Source organism: Panthera uncia, chromosome D1 (genome assembly GCF_023721935.1).
Source record: "Panthera uncia isolate 11264 chromosome D1, Puncia_PCG_1.0, whole genome shotgun sequence".
NCBI classification, from domain to species: Eukaryota; Metazoa; Chordata; class Mammalia; order Carnivora; family Felidae; genus Panthera; species Panthera uncia.
The window spans coordinates 101,594,615-101,611,487 of record NC_064808.1 but is presented as its reverse complement, the minus strand read 5'-3'; the positions used below and the strand labels follow the sequence as shown (position 1 = coordinate 101,611,487).

Sequence of the window (16,873 nt, the reverse complement as noted above, 5' to 3'; positions counted from 1 at the left end):
ACGAAGGAGGGAGACGAAGGAGGGAGACGAAGGAGGGAGACGAAGGAGGGAGACGAAGGAGGGAGACGAAGGAGGGAGACGAAGGAGGGAGACGAAGGAGGGAGACGAAGGAGGGAGACGAAGGAGGGAGACGAAGGAGGGAGACGAAGGAGGGAGACGAAGGAGGGAGACGAAGGAGGGAGACGAAGGAGGGAGACGAAGGAGGGAGACAAAGTTGGTCCAGGCGTGGTCACCAAAAGAAGCAAAGTCATTGGGATGGAAAAGGTAATGTGAGTGTGAGTGGACAAAAATCAGGTTGGAGAACAAGAGAAGTAAGGATGGACGGAGAGATTGAGGCTGATTATAAAACCTCTTTAGGGCTCCCTTACCTCTAATCCATGTGATATATACCATTATCAGATAAAGAACATTTGTGGGAAATCCCATGTACCAGATACTACGCTAAATATGACAGATACAGTATCTCATTATAATCATCCAAAGTGAGTGTCATTATTCTCATTTTACAGATAGAAACTGGTATTAGTTGAACAGAGAAGTTAACCAATTTGCCCAAGGTCACCAAGGTAAACAGACCTGGGATTTGAACTCAGGCCTACCTGACTCCAAAGTCCATGCTCCTTTTTACTACTAGCTCTGTGTTACTTCTTCCTAAAACATAGCTACGACAACCTCACGCTCAATCTGTATCTTTCTCCCATCATGCTGTACATGCCTAGCCTTCTGACTACCCAGTTTCCTCATGGGGAGTCCCTACGCATCAAAGCCTGCTGTCGGGACAGTATGCGCAGCTAAAACAAAAGTGACCAACAACAGTTTACCCCATCCCGGGCTATCTTCAATGCTACAGAAATCAGAGACTCAAGTTATAAAGAAAGCTCTAAAATCAACCACTCAGTGGAATAAAGATCTCACCTTCTGAGAGGGCCAGGCCATTGTATTGTACAACGGCAGCCTCCACAGCTTATGGCTACAAGGCCCACGGTAAGAATCTCATTGCTCGGCCCTGAAGGTCTCTGTCTGGGAGTTGAAAGGCCACAGGAGCACTTCACAATACCACAAGCCCCCATCATTTCACATAATAAGTACATGGGAAAACCTAAACAAAATGTATTTGTCATCTACCATTCAATGTTTCTTTAAAAGACAGATTGCCAAAAAAAAAAAAAAAAAAAAAAAAAAAAGTGTTTTCTAGTAATTCTATAAAATATTCTTCTACTGTCTCTGGGAACCAGGAGCATTACTGCTCTTACCTTTTCTACCATGAACGATTTTACAAGTATCAATGACGCAAGTGTCCTCTTTCAAAGGAGCTGAAATAAAACCACATGGGATATTGGAGTATGTGACGATGAGTGGGGAAAAGGGCACAATCCTGACAGGGAGCGCTCCACGTGCTCACCATGAACACAGCCTGCACTCATGACTACCCATTTGCTAAAACCAGAATGCACTAGCAGTTAAGTCAAAGGTCTACTGAGAATTTGAAAGCTCCCCACCGAATATTTTAATAGGCCAGGGAATGATGAGAGTTTCAGAATGCGTTTCAACATGATGATTCGAATTCAACACAAGAAACTTTCTAGACTGGCTTAGAAAATACACTGCACTACATGTTTCACATAGAAAGCAAAAGGAAATTTTAAAATAAAAGTGCTATTATTCTTTCTCTACAAACCCGTTACATCTCTTACCCTGAAGGAATCACTTTCTAAGACATTCCCATTTCATCAATGCTCTAACATGTATGCCAACAGATTTTAGGGGTAGAACTTTGTTCAAAGTAGTAACGGGAGAATGTTGCCCTTACATATCTGGATGGCTCCTCCAGGTTCTGGTCATTCATGTCAGTAGGAACAATCCGGGTGGCCAGTGGTCCCTCCGCAAAAGGTTTTGGTAACTGGCCCCTGAACTCTGATGGAATGAACTGAAGCTGCCAACTGTCAGAAACACAAATAAGAGAGAGTAAGGAAAACACAGGGGGCCCATATTGCCAAATGTACTTGAAATAAACAAGCCCCCCCCAAAATTCATGTGAAAAACATTTCACTTGGAAAAAATATATTTCTGCTAAAACCTTGATCCACCAGGGAGCAGAGAGGCAGAGGTCGTAACTCAGTCCAACATCGTTGAGAAACTTTCATCGAGAAGTCTCTCGATCAATGTCACCAACTCTTGGCAGTAAAATTTGCAACCAAACGGTCATACCACCAAACATCGGAGAACCATGCCAGTCTGTCGCCAATTACCACATGATCAGAGGCATTTACCAAAATTAAAGCAAATTCATCAAATAGGAAAAGAGTAAGATGTAAGAACACAACATGGGAGACATACTTTGTTCCTGAGCAACTGTCAAAAGTATCTTTAGTTAGGAAACTATTTCAAATATAAAAGGCAAAGGCTAAAGTTAATACTTAAAACCATTTTCCTTGAATCATTAGTGACGGATACTAGATCTGCACTACACACAAAATACCTCCACCGGCTAAGCCGCATCAGGACTCATCTTAACCTGACTTCCCTTTTCCGTAAATAGAACTTTCTCTGTCCACATGAAGCCAACACAAGGAACTCCACAGTCTATGCCATCATCCAACAACAGCATAAAGGTACAGATATCTTAACCACAGCTTTCCCCACTGTCCATATTTTGGTAAAGAACTTACACCGTTATTGGATGACCAACATTTCTTCTTCAAAAATATCCTTTTAGCCTGAATTTCTGGACCACTTTTGGAAATCGATTAATATCAGATGATAGAAATTTAAATATGAATCCTGAGAAAGAGCCACTAGCAGGAGTCTAGGTCCCAGAGTGTTTTTAGAAGTTCCCAGATGTCTATAGTCACAGGTAGTGCAGGGTGCATAGCCGGACACAGTGCTCACTCTACTGGACACAGGAAATGGTCGCACAGTGCAGACCTCACAGCTCGGAAGTGGCCTGTTGTTCAAAAACTTTTTGTGAAAACCCCAAAATGAAAGTAAACTTAGGGAGACTTTGCCACAAAATTGCTATTTTTACTCCTGGATTTAAAACCTTGGGGATTTAGAAACAACTTACTTATCAGGCAGAAGGAAGCTACTGGGAAATCGATACCACTCCTTCCCTACACAGACATTCACAGGCCTGCCTTCTGGGACAGTGTGGATGGTTGGGTCCGTGGCAATTCGGTAAAATTCTGGATACAAATCAAGGGGCCCGTGATACCCTGGAAGGGAGAAAGGTTTGTGAAAGCTGAAGACATGTAAGATGAGAGTCTAACATTTAATCATGATGCATGTTAATGTCCCACTGTAATCCATGTGTAATTTAAGAGTGTGAAGGCCCCCAGCAATGGCAGCAAGAAGCCGGCTCCCTTGACACACAGCGTCTCTACAGTTAGGAAGATGATCACAGCAGAGACCCTGTTTTACCAAATATAATTTGCTTTCTTGCCCTTCTGTACACCCTTCCGCCTTTTTCACTTCTGTTCTTTGAGCACATTTTAATCTTGTGGGCCCAAATAATGACTATAGGAAGAGTATTATCATGGGAATTGAGCCCCAAATTTGCTTCCTATGTTGAAGGCTTCTTTAGTTCATTCCTCAAAATGAAAAAGCATCCTCTAAAAAATAAAATTAAAAAACACAATAGAAAAAAAGCTTTTATAGTTAATCACTGCGAAAGGAATTGTCAATCTTCTCTTTAATCTTAGATAAGTCACAGCCCAATCACAAATGAAGCCCATAGGCTCTCTTTATAGGAAAGTCCTCCTCCCAGCTAACGCTGAAGTGTAATAATCATACACAGAGCAAAACCCAAGGTGAAGTGCCTTGCGAGCATGGGCACTGTGTGCCTCTACCTTTGAACAGTGCCACAGAGCGGGAAAAGGACAGGAGCCCGAACAGGAAGAGCGTTCCTGACGCCAGCCAGTTCGACGTCACAGTGTAATGCTCCAGACGGTATCGCTGAAACACGAAGTGGTAACATTTCTAGAAGGAAAGAAAACTGTATTGAAAAAAAAAAAAGAACTTGCATAATATACAGAACACTATCATAAAACATCCTAACACCAAGAAGAGAAGCAGCAGCCAAAGAGGTTCCATCAAGGGTCTGAGCATTTGCCAACAGTGAGTGCCCACTCCAAATTCGAAGATGAAAGCAAGCTCTGTTTAAATTATCTACGGGTCAGCCCAACCAGAGGAATTCTCACCAGCTTCACAGGAAAAGTATACAGACATCTCTCTAGTGCTTAGAAAGTCCTAATAATTTGTTTTTTTAATACTTAAATGAAAGTGCTGTTGTGCCTGGCTGGCTCAGTTGGTACAGCATGAAACTTTTGATCCCAGAGTCATGAGGGCAGGTCCACACTGGGTGTGGAGACGGCTTAAAAAACATTTTTTTTTTTAAGGTTGATTTATTTTTGAGACAGAGACAAAGAGAGAGAGAGCGCGCGTGAGCAGGGAGAAGCAAAGAGAGAGGGAGACACAGAATACGAAGCAGGCTCCAGGCTCCAAGCTGTCAGCACAGAGCCCAACACGGGGCTCAAACTCACAAACTGTGAGATCATGACCTGAGCTGAAGTCGGACACTCAACCGACGGAGCCACCCAGGCGCCCCAAAAGACATTTTTTTTAATAAATAAAAACAAAAGTGCTTTTTAGCAGTTTGCTTTGATATATGCAGTATCTCTATTTTGATGTAACAAGTATTAATCTTTACTCTCCTCCACTGACAAGCTTTCATCAAAGTTTTTGGTATCAAGAAAATGTCTCATGACCAAACAAAAGAATTCCTCTCATAGAACATCAGGAAAATGCTGTTAATTATCTGAACTATTTTACAAACTAGATGAATATTATTACAATATATACATGTATGCATGAGTTCTACAGTCTGTGAGTACCTCCCCATTAGATTTATTGCTTTCTTTCCCTCCTAGACTAGAACTACTTTTGGGAAGCAATTTTATAATCTATTACAAATATTGCCATCTATAGCTATTGCCATCAATAAATATATTGCCAATAAATCTATTGCCATCAGTGGGTTTGAACTCCTTTCATATTTTAAAGAATCTGTCCTAAGGAAACAATCCATATACCTCAAGAAAGATATTCATCCTAACATTATTTATAATCCTGAAATAAATAAGCAACTTAAACCTACCATAAATTATATATCTAATCATAGATATAAGTTCAGTAGTTTACATATACAATAATGTTATGTATTATGCCAAATTGAGAACATACTCCTATTCAAATAATGAGTATAGATTTGGCAACACTGAAAATGATATGTAGTTGTATTAAAAGACATATTAAGTTAGAGGTCAGATTATAACCATCATCAAGTCTGGTACATGATAGGCAAATATGCTGGAAGGTGGTTTTGTTATGATAGTAGGGCTAACTTAGACAGTGATTTTAAACAATTAAAACTTTATTATCTGCAATAAAGTGCAATTACATTTATAATTAAAATTCTTTCTTAAAACTATAAACCTAACATGGATGAGCCTTAAAAACATGATGCTGATGGGACGCCCAGGTAGCTCAGTTGGTTAAGTGTCCGACTTCGGCCCAAGGCACGATCTTGCCATTCCCAAGTTGGAGACCCAAATTGGGCTCTATGCTGGCAGCTCAGAGTTTGAAGCCTGCTTCAGATTCTGTGTCTTCCTCTCTCCCTATGCCCCTCCCCCACTTGTGCTCTGTCTACATCTCTCAAAAAATAAACATTTTTTTAAAAATTAAAAAAAAATAAAAAAAAAAAAAAAAACATGAGGCTAACTGAAAGCAGCCAGACACGAGGACCATGTATTTTAGGACTCCACGGGCAAATCTTCAGAGACAGAAAGTAGACTAGCGGTTGCTTATAGCTGGGGAGATAGGACAGCTAAGGGGTACAGAGCTTTTGAGATGATAAAAATGCTCTAAAATTGACTGTGGTGATGGTTACACAGACCTGTGACTGTACTAAAAACCATTTAATTCTACGCTTTTTAAATGGGTAAATCATATGGTTTGTGAATTATAGCGCTATTGAAGTGTTAACGAAAAAAATGCTTCCCTAATTACTCTTTTCTGCCAATTGCAAATGGTAGCAGAGGTCAAAAAGAAGCCTGGAGGGGCGCCTGGGAGGCTCAGTCAGTTAAGCATCTGACTCTGGATTTCGGTTCAGGTCATGATCTCACGGTTCAGTTCCTGGGCTCAAGCCCCGCATCAGGCTCCGCACTAACAGTGGGATCCTCTGTCTCCCTCTCTCTCTGCCCCTCCCTCAGTCATGAAATGAATAAACTTAAAAAAATAAAGAGAGAGAGAGACAGCCTGGAGGCTTCTGAGACCACAAATACAGATACATCCAAGATAAATTCTGAAAAGGAATGGACCTGGACAGGTTTTAAGCCAGGATTACAAAGTGTCCCATATTGCTAACTGCCTGATGTTATCCCAACACTTGAGCAAGTTTTAATCTGATCTCATAGCTAAGGAGCAGACGTTCCATTATTTCTGCCATGGCACCACCATCTTGTGGTAGGCCTATACAACGATCTAACCAAATTCCTTTAATAGCAAGTGGATTCTGGTTGGCAGTAGAAAGAAATTAACACACCAGTTAACAGTGCAAATATGTAATCAGCGTAAGAGTATGATCAACAGCCAAGCAAGCAATACATAAACAATGGTAGTTACTTTAATATGTGTATCAGGTTTATTGTATGGATAAAGTATCTTGGGGGAAGCATACTGTAATTTGCCTTTAAGCTTTATGACCAATTTAACAAGTGAAACAGAACGAAGCAAATGTACATTTCCCTGAAACTCACCTGAAGTGCAGAAAGGGCCACAGCACCACAGAGACATATAAGTGGATACACAGGGAAAAGAAATCTCTCCTCTTTGTGAGGCTGGATGAAGAAAATTATAAACCAAATATACATTGGAGCCAAGGTAAGCCAATACGGGTGGCCTAAATTCTGAACTGTAAGACACAGAAAAATATCCACCTTTCACCATGTTAGAATAAAACAACATATTTAGTTTCAGTGTTCTCTCGATCTCAGATGGGAATACACCCTATGTGTATGGCACCCCATAAAATGTTTCAGCTTTTATATTCATACTTTCTCTGATGCAATAAACGGGTCCAGTAGAAAAAGGTATATACTCCTGAGCTCCCCCAAGAAAGCCAGCCTCTAATGTGAGTCACAATACTGGACTTGGCTGAAACACAAATCAAAGTCAAGGGACTGGGTAATAAATCTTAATATATTGGATAAAGAAGAAAAGCCTTCTCTCCTCAGTGAGTCCTGCCACTAAGGTAAAGGTTCCTGAGATTAACCAAAAGCATAACATAAACTCATTCCTTGGGTTTTAATTCCTATGCTCTATTTAATAGATTAATCTCCTTTCTTATATACCAGTCTGTTTTAATAGATTTAGACCAAAGGAAAGAAAAAGTTGGATTCTCAAACCCATCGTTTTTTGTCAAGCTACAAATGGCAAAAGAGTCTGTCTCAAAGCAAATATAAAAGCAACTCTTAAAGGAAGTTTACTGATATTTGTTCTCCTCTCTCACAATACCCATCCACTCTGAATCTTAAAACTGAAACTAACATATACTCAAGGCATGTGAAAGAATTAAAGCCATTTAATGAGCTCTAAGACTCAAGCACCTGCTGGAAAGTTCCTGTGGTTAGGCACATGAACACTGACCGATAAACCTGCAAACCCACGGTGAAGGCATCCCCTACTGTGCTTCTATGAGTGATGATCAGCAGTGCTAGAGATCACTGGCAAAGGGTAGATCGACAGCGCCCCCTGGTGTTATGTCTACAAGGAGCAAGTTTTTTTTTTGTTTTTTTTTTTTTTGTTTTTTTTTTTTTTTTTACAAGGAGCAAGTTTAGAGGAAAAGCTCAGGATTGTCATCACGATCCACTTTGGTGTTTCTAACTTATCAGTATTTTTGTAGAAACTCTTTAGGGATGAAAATTCTTCAAATGCAATACCAGGCTTATCCTTTAAACTTTCTACTCTAAGATCTTACCTTAAGATTTTAGGTGATAATCTATGATTTACATCTTTCCAAGAAGTATTTTAGGTTGGAATTTTCTTGATTACAAAAAAATGAAATCCTTTTCTGTATCTTCAAGGCTAGCAAATATATTTGTAAAATATGGCCTACTGGGGCACCTGGGTGGCTCTGTCAGTTAAGCATCCGACTTCGGCCCAGGTCATGATCTCACAGGTCCTGAATTCGAGCCCCACAATGGGCTCTGTGCCGACAGCTCAGAGGCTGGAACTTGCTTTGGATTCTGTCTCCCTCTCTCTCTGCCCCTCCTCCACTCATGCTCCATCTCACTCACTCTCAAAATTACACAAACATTTAAAAAACTTAAAATATGGCGTAACCTGTTTGAATGTACTCTGTGAAATTACAAAATCATAACCACAGTTGTATCACATGATAAGAAAATAGGTAACTTTCCTGCTTCTTTATGTTTTTCTGGGTTTTTTCTCTTTAAAAGAAGATTTTTCTATTATAAAATACACAGAAAGTATAGAGAAAAAACAGCACTCATTTTTTTTTACTAGGTGGACATGTGTGCAAATTACACATTTTTAAAACAAAATTGGATTCGTACTGTAGAGAACAGCTTAATATGCTGTTTTTATACTTACATCACAAGCATGTCCAAATTCTCTACAAGCATAAATTATCTTTACAGTAAAGAAAAAAAAGTTATTTTTCAAAAAAAAAAGAGAGATAAAGTGATCCTTAGGACATGTAAGGAATGCAGGACTAAGTTAACACCCCAGGTGACAGACAGCTGGATCCAAATGTGGGACATTATGCAAGATGGGTGACCTGATTTCTTTACAAATCTTCAGGAGGAAAAACAAGAGGGGGGAACCTCGTAAAAAGCTGAAGAAACTTAACATCAAAGTCAGTATATGACCCTTTTTTAGAACCTCTTTTAAACAACTATAAAAAGCTGTTTTTCAGACAGTGTAGGAAACCTGAGTATCAACTGCGTATTAGATATTAAGGAATTGCTGATTTTATTAGGATAATGGCATTATGGTTATGCTAAAACAAAACAAGTGACTGGAGACTGCTTTCGTATTCAAATAGGGTAACACAGTGAACTCTACAAACCATTAATAGCAGAAAAGCAGAATGGGGGGCGGGATGGAGAGATCATATGGCATCCAAATCAGACTGAAATGTCTGAAATTAAATCTCTTTCCAAAGCTCATATGAATTTCTGCTCAAATCTGTCTTCCATAAACGAAACATGGGCACCAGATATCCAAATCTGTGACAACTTGAGAAAACACTGGCTGTGCACTACGGAATCAGAGCAAGCAAAATAAATGACAAACCAAACCTTCCACAATAAGGCAAACACAGAAGCAAAACGGAACAAAGAGAAGCATAATGTTTCTCAGGAAGTCCAAAGCTTCTCTCACTTCAGTATCAAATTTGAGGGAAATCCCTGTATGGTTTAGTTTTCAAATTTTTGGTTAAAGTAATTTCCCAAGGAGTATTTACCTCTATGACTTATCATCTTAAACAATTATCCATATTACTGCACACTTCTTTAAAAAACCCAAGACTCAAATACTTTCATCTCCTGAGATTTTATGACTGTTTTTGCCTCCCCATGCGGTTCTGTATGCTATCCTGACTTCCTCACTCGAAGGGATGTAAAATTCCTCCCTTTGTCAGCCTAACTTGCAATTATTAACTGAACCTTCACATAAATTTAAATAATCTACAAACACAGAATGATAATTTGATAAGCCAACCATTGCCATGGGAAGAAAATGGAGAAGAGAATAAGGAGATTCATTTTCACTTCTTGGTATACATTGTTACTTGCTCTTTCCTCCCCAAAAACCTTTCATCCCTTACTCCACTCACCATGAAACCTCTGCAGTAGGTACTCCATCAAAGAAGTCAGTGGTAGGACCAGAAGAGCCAAAGCAAAGGCTACGTTAAAATTAAGAAATCCATTAATTAAATAGAAATACCAGGGTTCTGTACCTGGGGGAAACAAATAAAAGATAATTAGTGGATGCCTTCCATATCTTTTACAATGCTGGATTCAGAATGTTCTTTGTTCAAGCAATGTTGATGGTCTGATGCCTCAAGTGAATGAGTCCACAATGGGAACTCAGTTACTAGGGCTCAGTCACACAGGGGAAGCACAAGAGCAGATGAGGGGAAGAGAATGGGATTTGTTACTTTTCCAGAACAAGCAAATAATTTAAATAGCTTAGTGGTGATAATGTGATTTATAATAAGTAATTTATATTTGGTCTTCATCTCTGTCCCTGGCACAGAGCTCCTAAAACCTTTGGAATTTCCTAAGTGGTGAGAGCGATAGGGTGTCTTCTGGGTCTTCTGTTAATTAGGAGATTTGGGGAAAGCCCTCAGGTGGGGTTGAAGGACGGGGATGGATGGCCAGAACCAATTGTGTGACCTAACTGCCCTGATGGGGCGGTTAGAATTTTCAGTCCCACCCTGCTGACCTCCAGGGAAGGAAGAGGGGCTGGCAAGAGTTCAGTCACACCCACGGCCAATGATTTCAGCAATCATGCCTGTGTAACGAAGCCTCCATAAAAACCCAGAAGGACAGGGTCCAGAGAACTTCAGGTTGATGAACACATAGAAGCACCAGGAGTGTGTACACCTGGGAAGGATGGGAGTTCTGAGCTCCATCCCACACTCCCTGCCCTATGCATCTCTTCCACCTGGCTATTCATCTGTATCCTTTATAATATCCTGCCCACTAAGCTGGTAAACTTAAGTAAATGTTTCTTTAAGCTCTGTGAGCCACTCCAGCAAATTAAGCGAACCCAAAGAGGGGGTTGCTGGAACTTCCCATCTACAGCTGGTCGGAAGTGACAATCTGGACTGGTTACTGACGTCTCAAGTGTGGCTGTGGCAGGGCCAAGTGGGAGCCGTCTTGTAGGACCGAGCTACTCAGGCCTTTCCCCTTTTATTCTCACCCGTTCATTCCATTTACATCCCAGTATCTTGGCCCTTGATATGTTTAACCACTATTCTACTGTCATGGGACCCTGTGTTTGGTAAAAAGCAACCATTTGCTTTCCTTAGGAAAATAATGTTCAGAGCCCCAGATCCTGTTTAGAAGTTTTGAGGACTCAGAACGAAACAAAATGAAAACACAAGGCTTACCCACACCAGTTTCGATTCTTTAACTCAAAATCCTTGAACCCAAATGCAGGACCAGCCCCCCATTCACATTTAGCAGGCTCTTTATCTGCTCTTCCCCTCTGTGTGATTACTTCCATCAGGCAGTGAATGACACATGCGGGTTTTAATCACTGCATGTTGTGACACCCGCCTTGCACCACAGCAATTTCCTGCAATCAGCACTGCTTAAAAGGGTAATCAGAAGGCAGAGGAACAGTCAGAAAAACCTGACATTTTTGCAGCTTGCACAGCAAAATAAGATTAGAAACCAAACCCATAACGCTAGAAACATTTAGGGGAAGGGAGGGTGGGGTACCCTAAGTAAAACTCCACTTCAACTGTTGTCACCTTTTGCAAAAGCTCACTCCTTCCTGTCTAAATACATTGATTGCGATGTTCATGAACAGAGCTCCTGTCCCAGGCCAAGTTCAATAGACATTCATAGCCTGTATTCTTTACCAATACCCGTTTGGGTTATAGAAAAGTGATGATTTTCGGGGTGCCTGGGTGGCTCAGTCGGTTGGGCGTCTGACTTCGGCTCAGGTCATGATCTCGCGGTCTGAGTTCGAGCCCCATGTCAGGCTCTGTGCTGACAGCTCAGAGCCTGGAGCCTGCTTCTGATTCTGTGTCTCTCTCTCTCTCTGACCTTCCCCCATTCATGCTCTCTGTCTCAAAAAATGAATAAACATTTAAAAAAAAAATTTTTTTTAATAAAAAAAAGAAAAAAGAAAAGAAAAGTGATGATTTTCAAAAAGAAATATCCATCTTCTCTGGATTTTAATATGTAATAACACATTTCTGAAACTGAGTCTCTTAGGAGTCCAGTTCCCAGAAAGGTAGTTTTTTGCATAATCTTCTCCTGACCACCACTGTGGAAGCAGGGCTGTCAACCTTGGCCCTCCTTTTTTCCAACCAAATTCTGGAAATCTGAGCCTGAGAAGAAAAATCACAGTGACTAGGGAGAAAGGAGATCATCTTTTATATCATCTTTAATAGATCTTAAGAAGCATCTATAGAAAAAAAAAAAAAGCCTTTCATTGCTCCTTACAAATACTTATTGTTTTTTTCAGGAAAGCACTTTATTGCCAGCAAATATTGGTCTCTACCACAACTGACTATACCCTCCTGCTAGGGCTGCCTACCTTTTTACCTAGGTGTACTATACTCTGAAATTCTGAACCCAAAGCATCAATTTGGTAAACTCAACTATGTTTATGTGTTAGGAACTCATAGATCAAGTTCAGAGCTAGGCTGTGAACATTTCATAATAGACTATTGCTTCCTGGAAGAACAAGGCAAAAATTGGAGGATAAGCCAAAGGCAGGGAAGGTTCAAGTCACAACAGTCTTAAAAACAAGGGCAGAAAGAGACAAAAACAGGGAATTCTCTTACCCAGTGTCCTCCCCTACATGATCAGACACCTGCCTTGAAAAAAAGAGTAAAAACTTTCCTCTCTTTCCAGGGAGGTAATTTGATGCCACTTCTCAGAAACTATCAAAGCTCAACTATGCAGAAAAAAAAAATGTGTCAGAATGACAAGCTACGCGTTTAACTGGTGCAAAGTGTGCAGTGAAAGCTGGAAGCAGGACCTCTGTAGGGAATGATGCACCAATTCCTTTCATTTAAATGAGCTAAAGGGAACCTTCAAAGAGGCCAGAAGAAGAAGGGATAATGTTTACTGTTCCACCGATTGAATGAAAGGAAGCTATTTTATAGGCCTATAATTTTATAAAACCTTAAGAACTAAATTGTAGTAAATCATCCTTATAAATGTCAAATTTACAACACCCAGAGCAAAGAGACACCAAGGTCCAACAAAAATGATCAGCAAAACAATGAAAGCCCTAGAACAGATCTTGACACCAGTCAGCTCTTGAGTGACTCTACTGGGGCCTCATCCTCTGCTCCTGCACAAATGGAAAATTTGGGCCTTTAATAAAGGCCATTCGCCTTTGCCTTCTGAAATTTCCTGTCCAGTGATGTGACAGATGTTGATAGAACACATCAACAGGCAGGGATCACATCCTAAATTGCAAAGTGGCATCGTTGAGCCGACCCACTGTTGTTTTTGAAGGAAGAGCATTTCTCATACCCGCCCTCCCACGCCTTCTCCAGGCCTCAACTCCTCAGAGAGCACCAGTCTTCACTCTCCACATAAAAATACTTATCAACCCCGACATCTGCCAACGCCAAATGTTACAAGGGTAAGAAGCAAAATCAGTGCCATGACCAGTCACTTTGTTTTTTGCAACACTAAATTTCACCTCTTGATCTTTGACACCAAAGAGATGCTTTGCCTATGACTTTGCAATTTTATGTCTACACTAAATTTCCTAAATGCCAAGTACTTTTTTCCTTGTCCAAATATTCTTTTTCTTGAACAAGCATGGAGCAACGCTCCCCTGTGAAAGAGAGCCTGCCAGCGTGCATACCACTGTGCCATCGAAGCTCTCTAAGGCTTCCTGATCACCCTCCAAGCCCAGTGTGTGGGCCTTCAGAGGCACAACTTCCTGCCCCTTCTTTAGATCAAATCTTATCTTCCTCTATCTCCAACTCACAATCTGTTTTTGCTTATTCTCTTGTAGAGTCTCAAACGCCAAACTCCAGAGTTTTGCTAAGGCTGTTTTCAGTGGAAAAAACACAGGCTTGGGAGTCAGACAGCCCTGGGCTCTTATCCCATTTCTGCCACCTATTAATTATGTGCAAGCCCCTTGGTTTTATGTGCATTTCCACCTTGGTTTCCATAGCTGGGAATAAGCATAAATAATGCCTCTCTCACAAAGTTTTTGTGAGGAGAAGACGATGTTACATAAAATCTCTTGTATAGAACAGGCATTTGATAAACGGAAGCAATTATAATTTATAGTTGTGAAAAAATACTTTTTCTTTCTCCTGGCTTCAAAAGAGCCAGCTCAGGTCTGGAATATGTCATTCATAGATGCTCTCTGGCCAAGCAAGTATAGAAAGGTCCCTGTGAAAACCAGGAATAATGGAGTAAATATTTATATTATAATCACAACAGAGAAACTGAATTTATCTTGCTCATGTTTGTAGTTTCTATCTAAAATTAGCTAATGTTGTAAAAAAAAAAAAATTCACAATATTCAATTTTTTAATTTTTTTTTCCTTTTTTTTTTTTTTTTTGTCTCTGCAGTCCCTACCCTGAACATTGTGTTTGTCTGAAATATGCCCCCTCTAGCATCTACTCACCAAACATCTACTCTTCCTTCCAGGCTTGACTCAAGAAGTCCTTCTGCTACCACCAGATGGACTTCTCCTGTGATTCCCCATCTTTCCACTGTAGTACGTAACACAATTGACTATAATTATCTACTCGTGTGACTGCAGCCGTATGGGACAGCAAGTTATGAGGACACAAATGCTCAAAGGCAGCTGAGTCCATGTTTCTTTAACTCAAGTCCATTTAACTAATTGTTTAAGTATTATAGGCTTATTTGCTCTTACATCCAAAAAAACAGCACTAAGACATGAATGTAGAAACTATCAGCATGATGCATTTGTAACTTTCAGAGAAGAAACCTATGCCTACAATAGGTAATGAAGCACTTGGAGCAGTCAAGTCTTACAAAATAGTCAAAATGATGCCCAATAGGGCCCGACGTGTATGTAGAGTGAAACAGCTGAAGCTTCCATGACAAAACATATGCTATCTTACTCTCTGATAACTGTACAGCATCTATCAAAAAGTCAATCTTTGACGGGGCGCCTGGGTGGCTCAGTCAGTTAAGCATCCGACTTCTGCTAGGGTCACTATCTCACGGTTCGTGGGTTCAGGCCCCACATTGGGCTCTGTGCTAACAGCTCAGAGCTTGAAGCCTGCTCGGATACTGTGTCTCCCTTGCTCTCTGCCCCTCCCCTGCTTGCTTGCATGTGCACTCTCTAAAATAACCATTAAAAAAATTATTTTAATACCACTATGTAATAACCTGTTTAGAAAATGAAGCCAAGGGCACCTGGGTGGCTCAGTTGATGGAGTGTCTGACTCTTGATTTTGGCTCAGGTTATGATCCCAGGTTTCTGGGACTGAACCCTGAGATGGGCTCCATGCTGAGCACAGAGTCTGCTTAAGACTCTCTTTTTCCCCCTCTGCCCACCCCTCTCCCCCACTCATGTAGGTGCTCTCTAAAAATAAAAAATAATTAATTTTTAAAAAGTGAAGACAGTCTCCCAAAATTAAACTCAAATTAACATAATTTATTCACCTATACATAATGGGTATTTTGCTTCCATAGATTCCATGTAAATCAGTTTCTAACATGCAATCTGGGTCTAAAAGGAGAGTCTTCCTTCTATGGTCTTACACAATCAAATAAAATGTTACAAGTAACCTAAAACAAGGGGGAATTAAAAACATACAAACTCTCTCCAGCTAAAGGGAGACATCTAGAGGCGAAAGCTTAAAATTGGGGCTTTTCTCACATTTTGGGGATCTTGAAGTCTTAAAGGAGCCTTTTTAAATTCCTTCACTTAGGGAACGCCTGGCTGGCTCAGAGGAGTGTGTGACTCTTGATACCGAGATTGTGCATTCTGCACCCCACGTTGGGTGCAGAGATTACCTAAATAAACTTTTAAAAACATTAAAATTCCTTCACTTAACAATTATTCTCTAACAAGGCAGTGTGGAAATTCAAGTCACTAGACAAAACACGGTTTACTATGACCTATTACCTACTGCCATCTAAATGGCAATATTCCACAAATCCTGACAGGCCCAATTAAATCTTATTTGTATGCTTACTTCAAATCATCAAATCTGTTGGTCCTGTGGACAAAGTGGCACAGGAAAGTGATGGGCATGGCTTAAACTGGTAAGACACAGAGGTAGTATTAACTTGTTTCACAGCAGAGCCCCAGGACAATCACATATTAAAAAATGCTTCAAGACCTTCAGAAAATTAAGGCAGAAGAAACTACACTTATTTTAATGAAAAATGGTTTCAAAAGATGTTTACTGATTTGGCTGATCTGACCAGGAAGATCTCTAGGACAATCCTCCATAGCTGTCACCAACACAAATGCCCTCGGGGGCCAAATAAAACCGGCTCAGTGCTGGCTGAAAGAAGGCATTGGGGTGGGGGGAGGGAGATGGAGGTAAAATGCAGAATATATTCCCCAGATTAAAGGCATCAGCCCTTTAAAGCTGGCCAAACTACTCACCTTTTTCTCATGCTGACTCCACCATTTGCTCTGCTATTTCTATACATTTTCCAAACTTTCTCTCCTAATCCCTGATACTTAATGCAAATTTTAAAAAGAAAAATTAATACCAAATGTGTGTATGTCCATAAGACATCTGGAGGAATAGACTCCAAAGTATTAACAACAGCTATCTGGAGATGACAGGATTATGAATGTTTTTATTTTCCTATTTTTGTTACCATACTGATTTTCTAATGGAAAGAGTAAAAAGTAGCTTTTCATTTTAAAAAGTAGCATCAAGAACCACGACACACGACACACCGAGAACAACAGACAGGACTAACAGAAATCACATCAATCAAGCAGAAACATTTACTGGTTACTTAATCATCGCTGTGCCATAGCCGAATGTCATTTCTTTTTTAAAAAGAATACCAGCAAAGAAATGCTGTATTTGCCAAAGAATATCTGATGAAATAAAGAAACCACGTTGAAATGTCA

The 16,873-nt window shown here is 40.3% G+C and overlaps 1 protein-coding gene across 4 annotated transcripts in view; it reads right to left on the bottom strand.

The window, feature by feature from the left end:
• Nucleotides 1-16,873, bottom strand: part of ALG9 (ALG9 alpha-1,2-mannosyltransferase) — a 100,379-nt gene that overhangs the window by 61,613 nt on the left and 21,893 nt on the right. For all 4 annotated transcript variants that reach the window (XM_049613615.1, XM_049613634.1, XM_049613625.1 and 1 more), the window contains exons 9-13: nucleotides 9,914-10,036; nucleotides 6,813-6,967; nucleotides 3,846-3,975; nucleotides 3,065-3,212; nucleotides 1,811-1,940 (exon numbers count right to left, since the gene is read on the bottom strand). In XM_049613615.1, coding sequence (XP_049469572.1) covers nucleotides 1,811-1,940; nucleotides 3,065-3,212; nucleotides 3,846-3,975; nucleotides 6,813-6,967; nucleotides 9,914-10,036 — 686 coding nt within the window. The remainder of the gene's footprint in view (nucleotides 1-1,810; nucleotides 1,941-3,064; nucleotides 3,213-3,845; nucleotides 3,976-6,812; nucleotides 6,968-9,913; nucleotides 10,037-16,873) is intronic.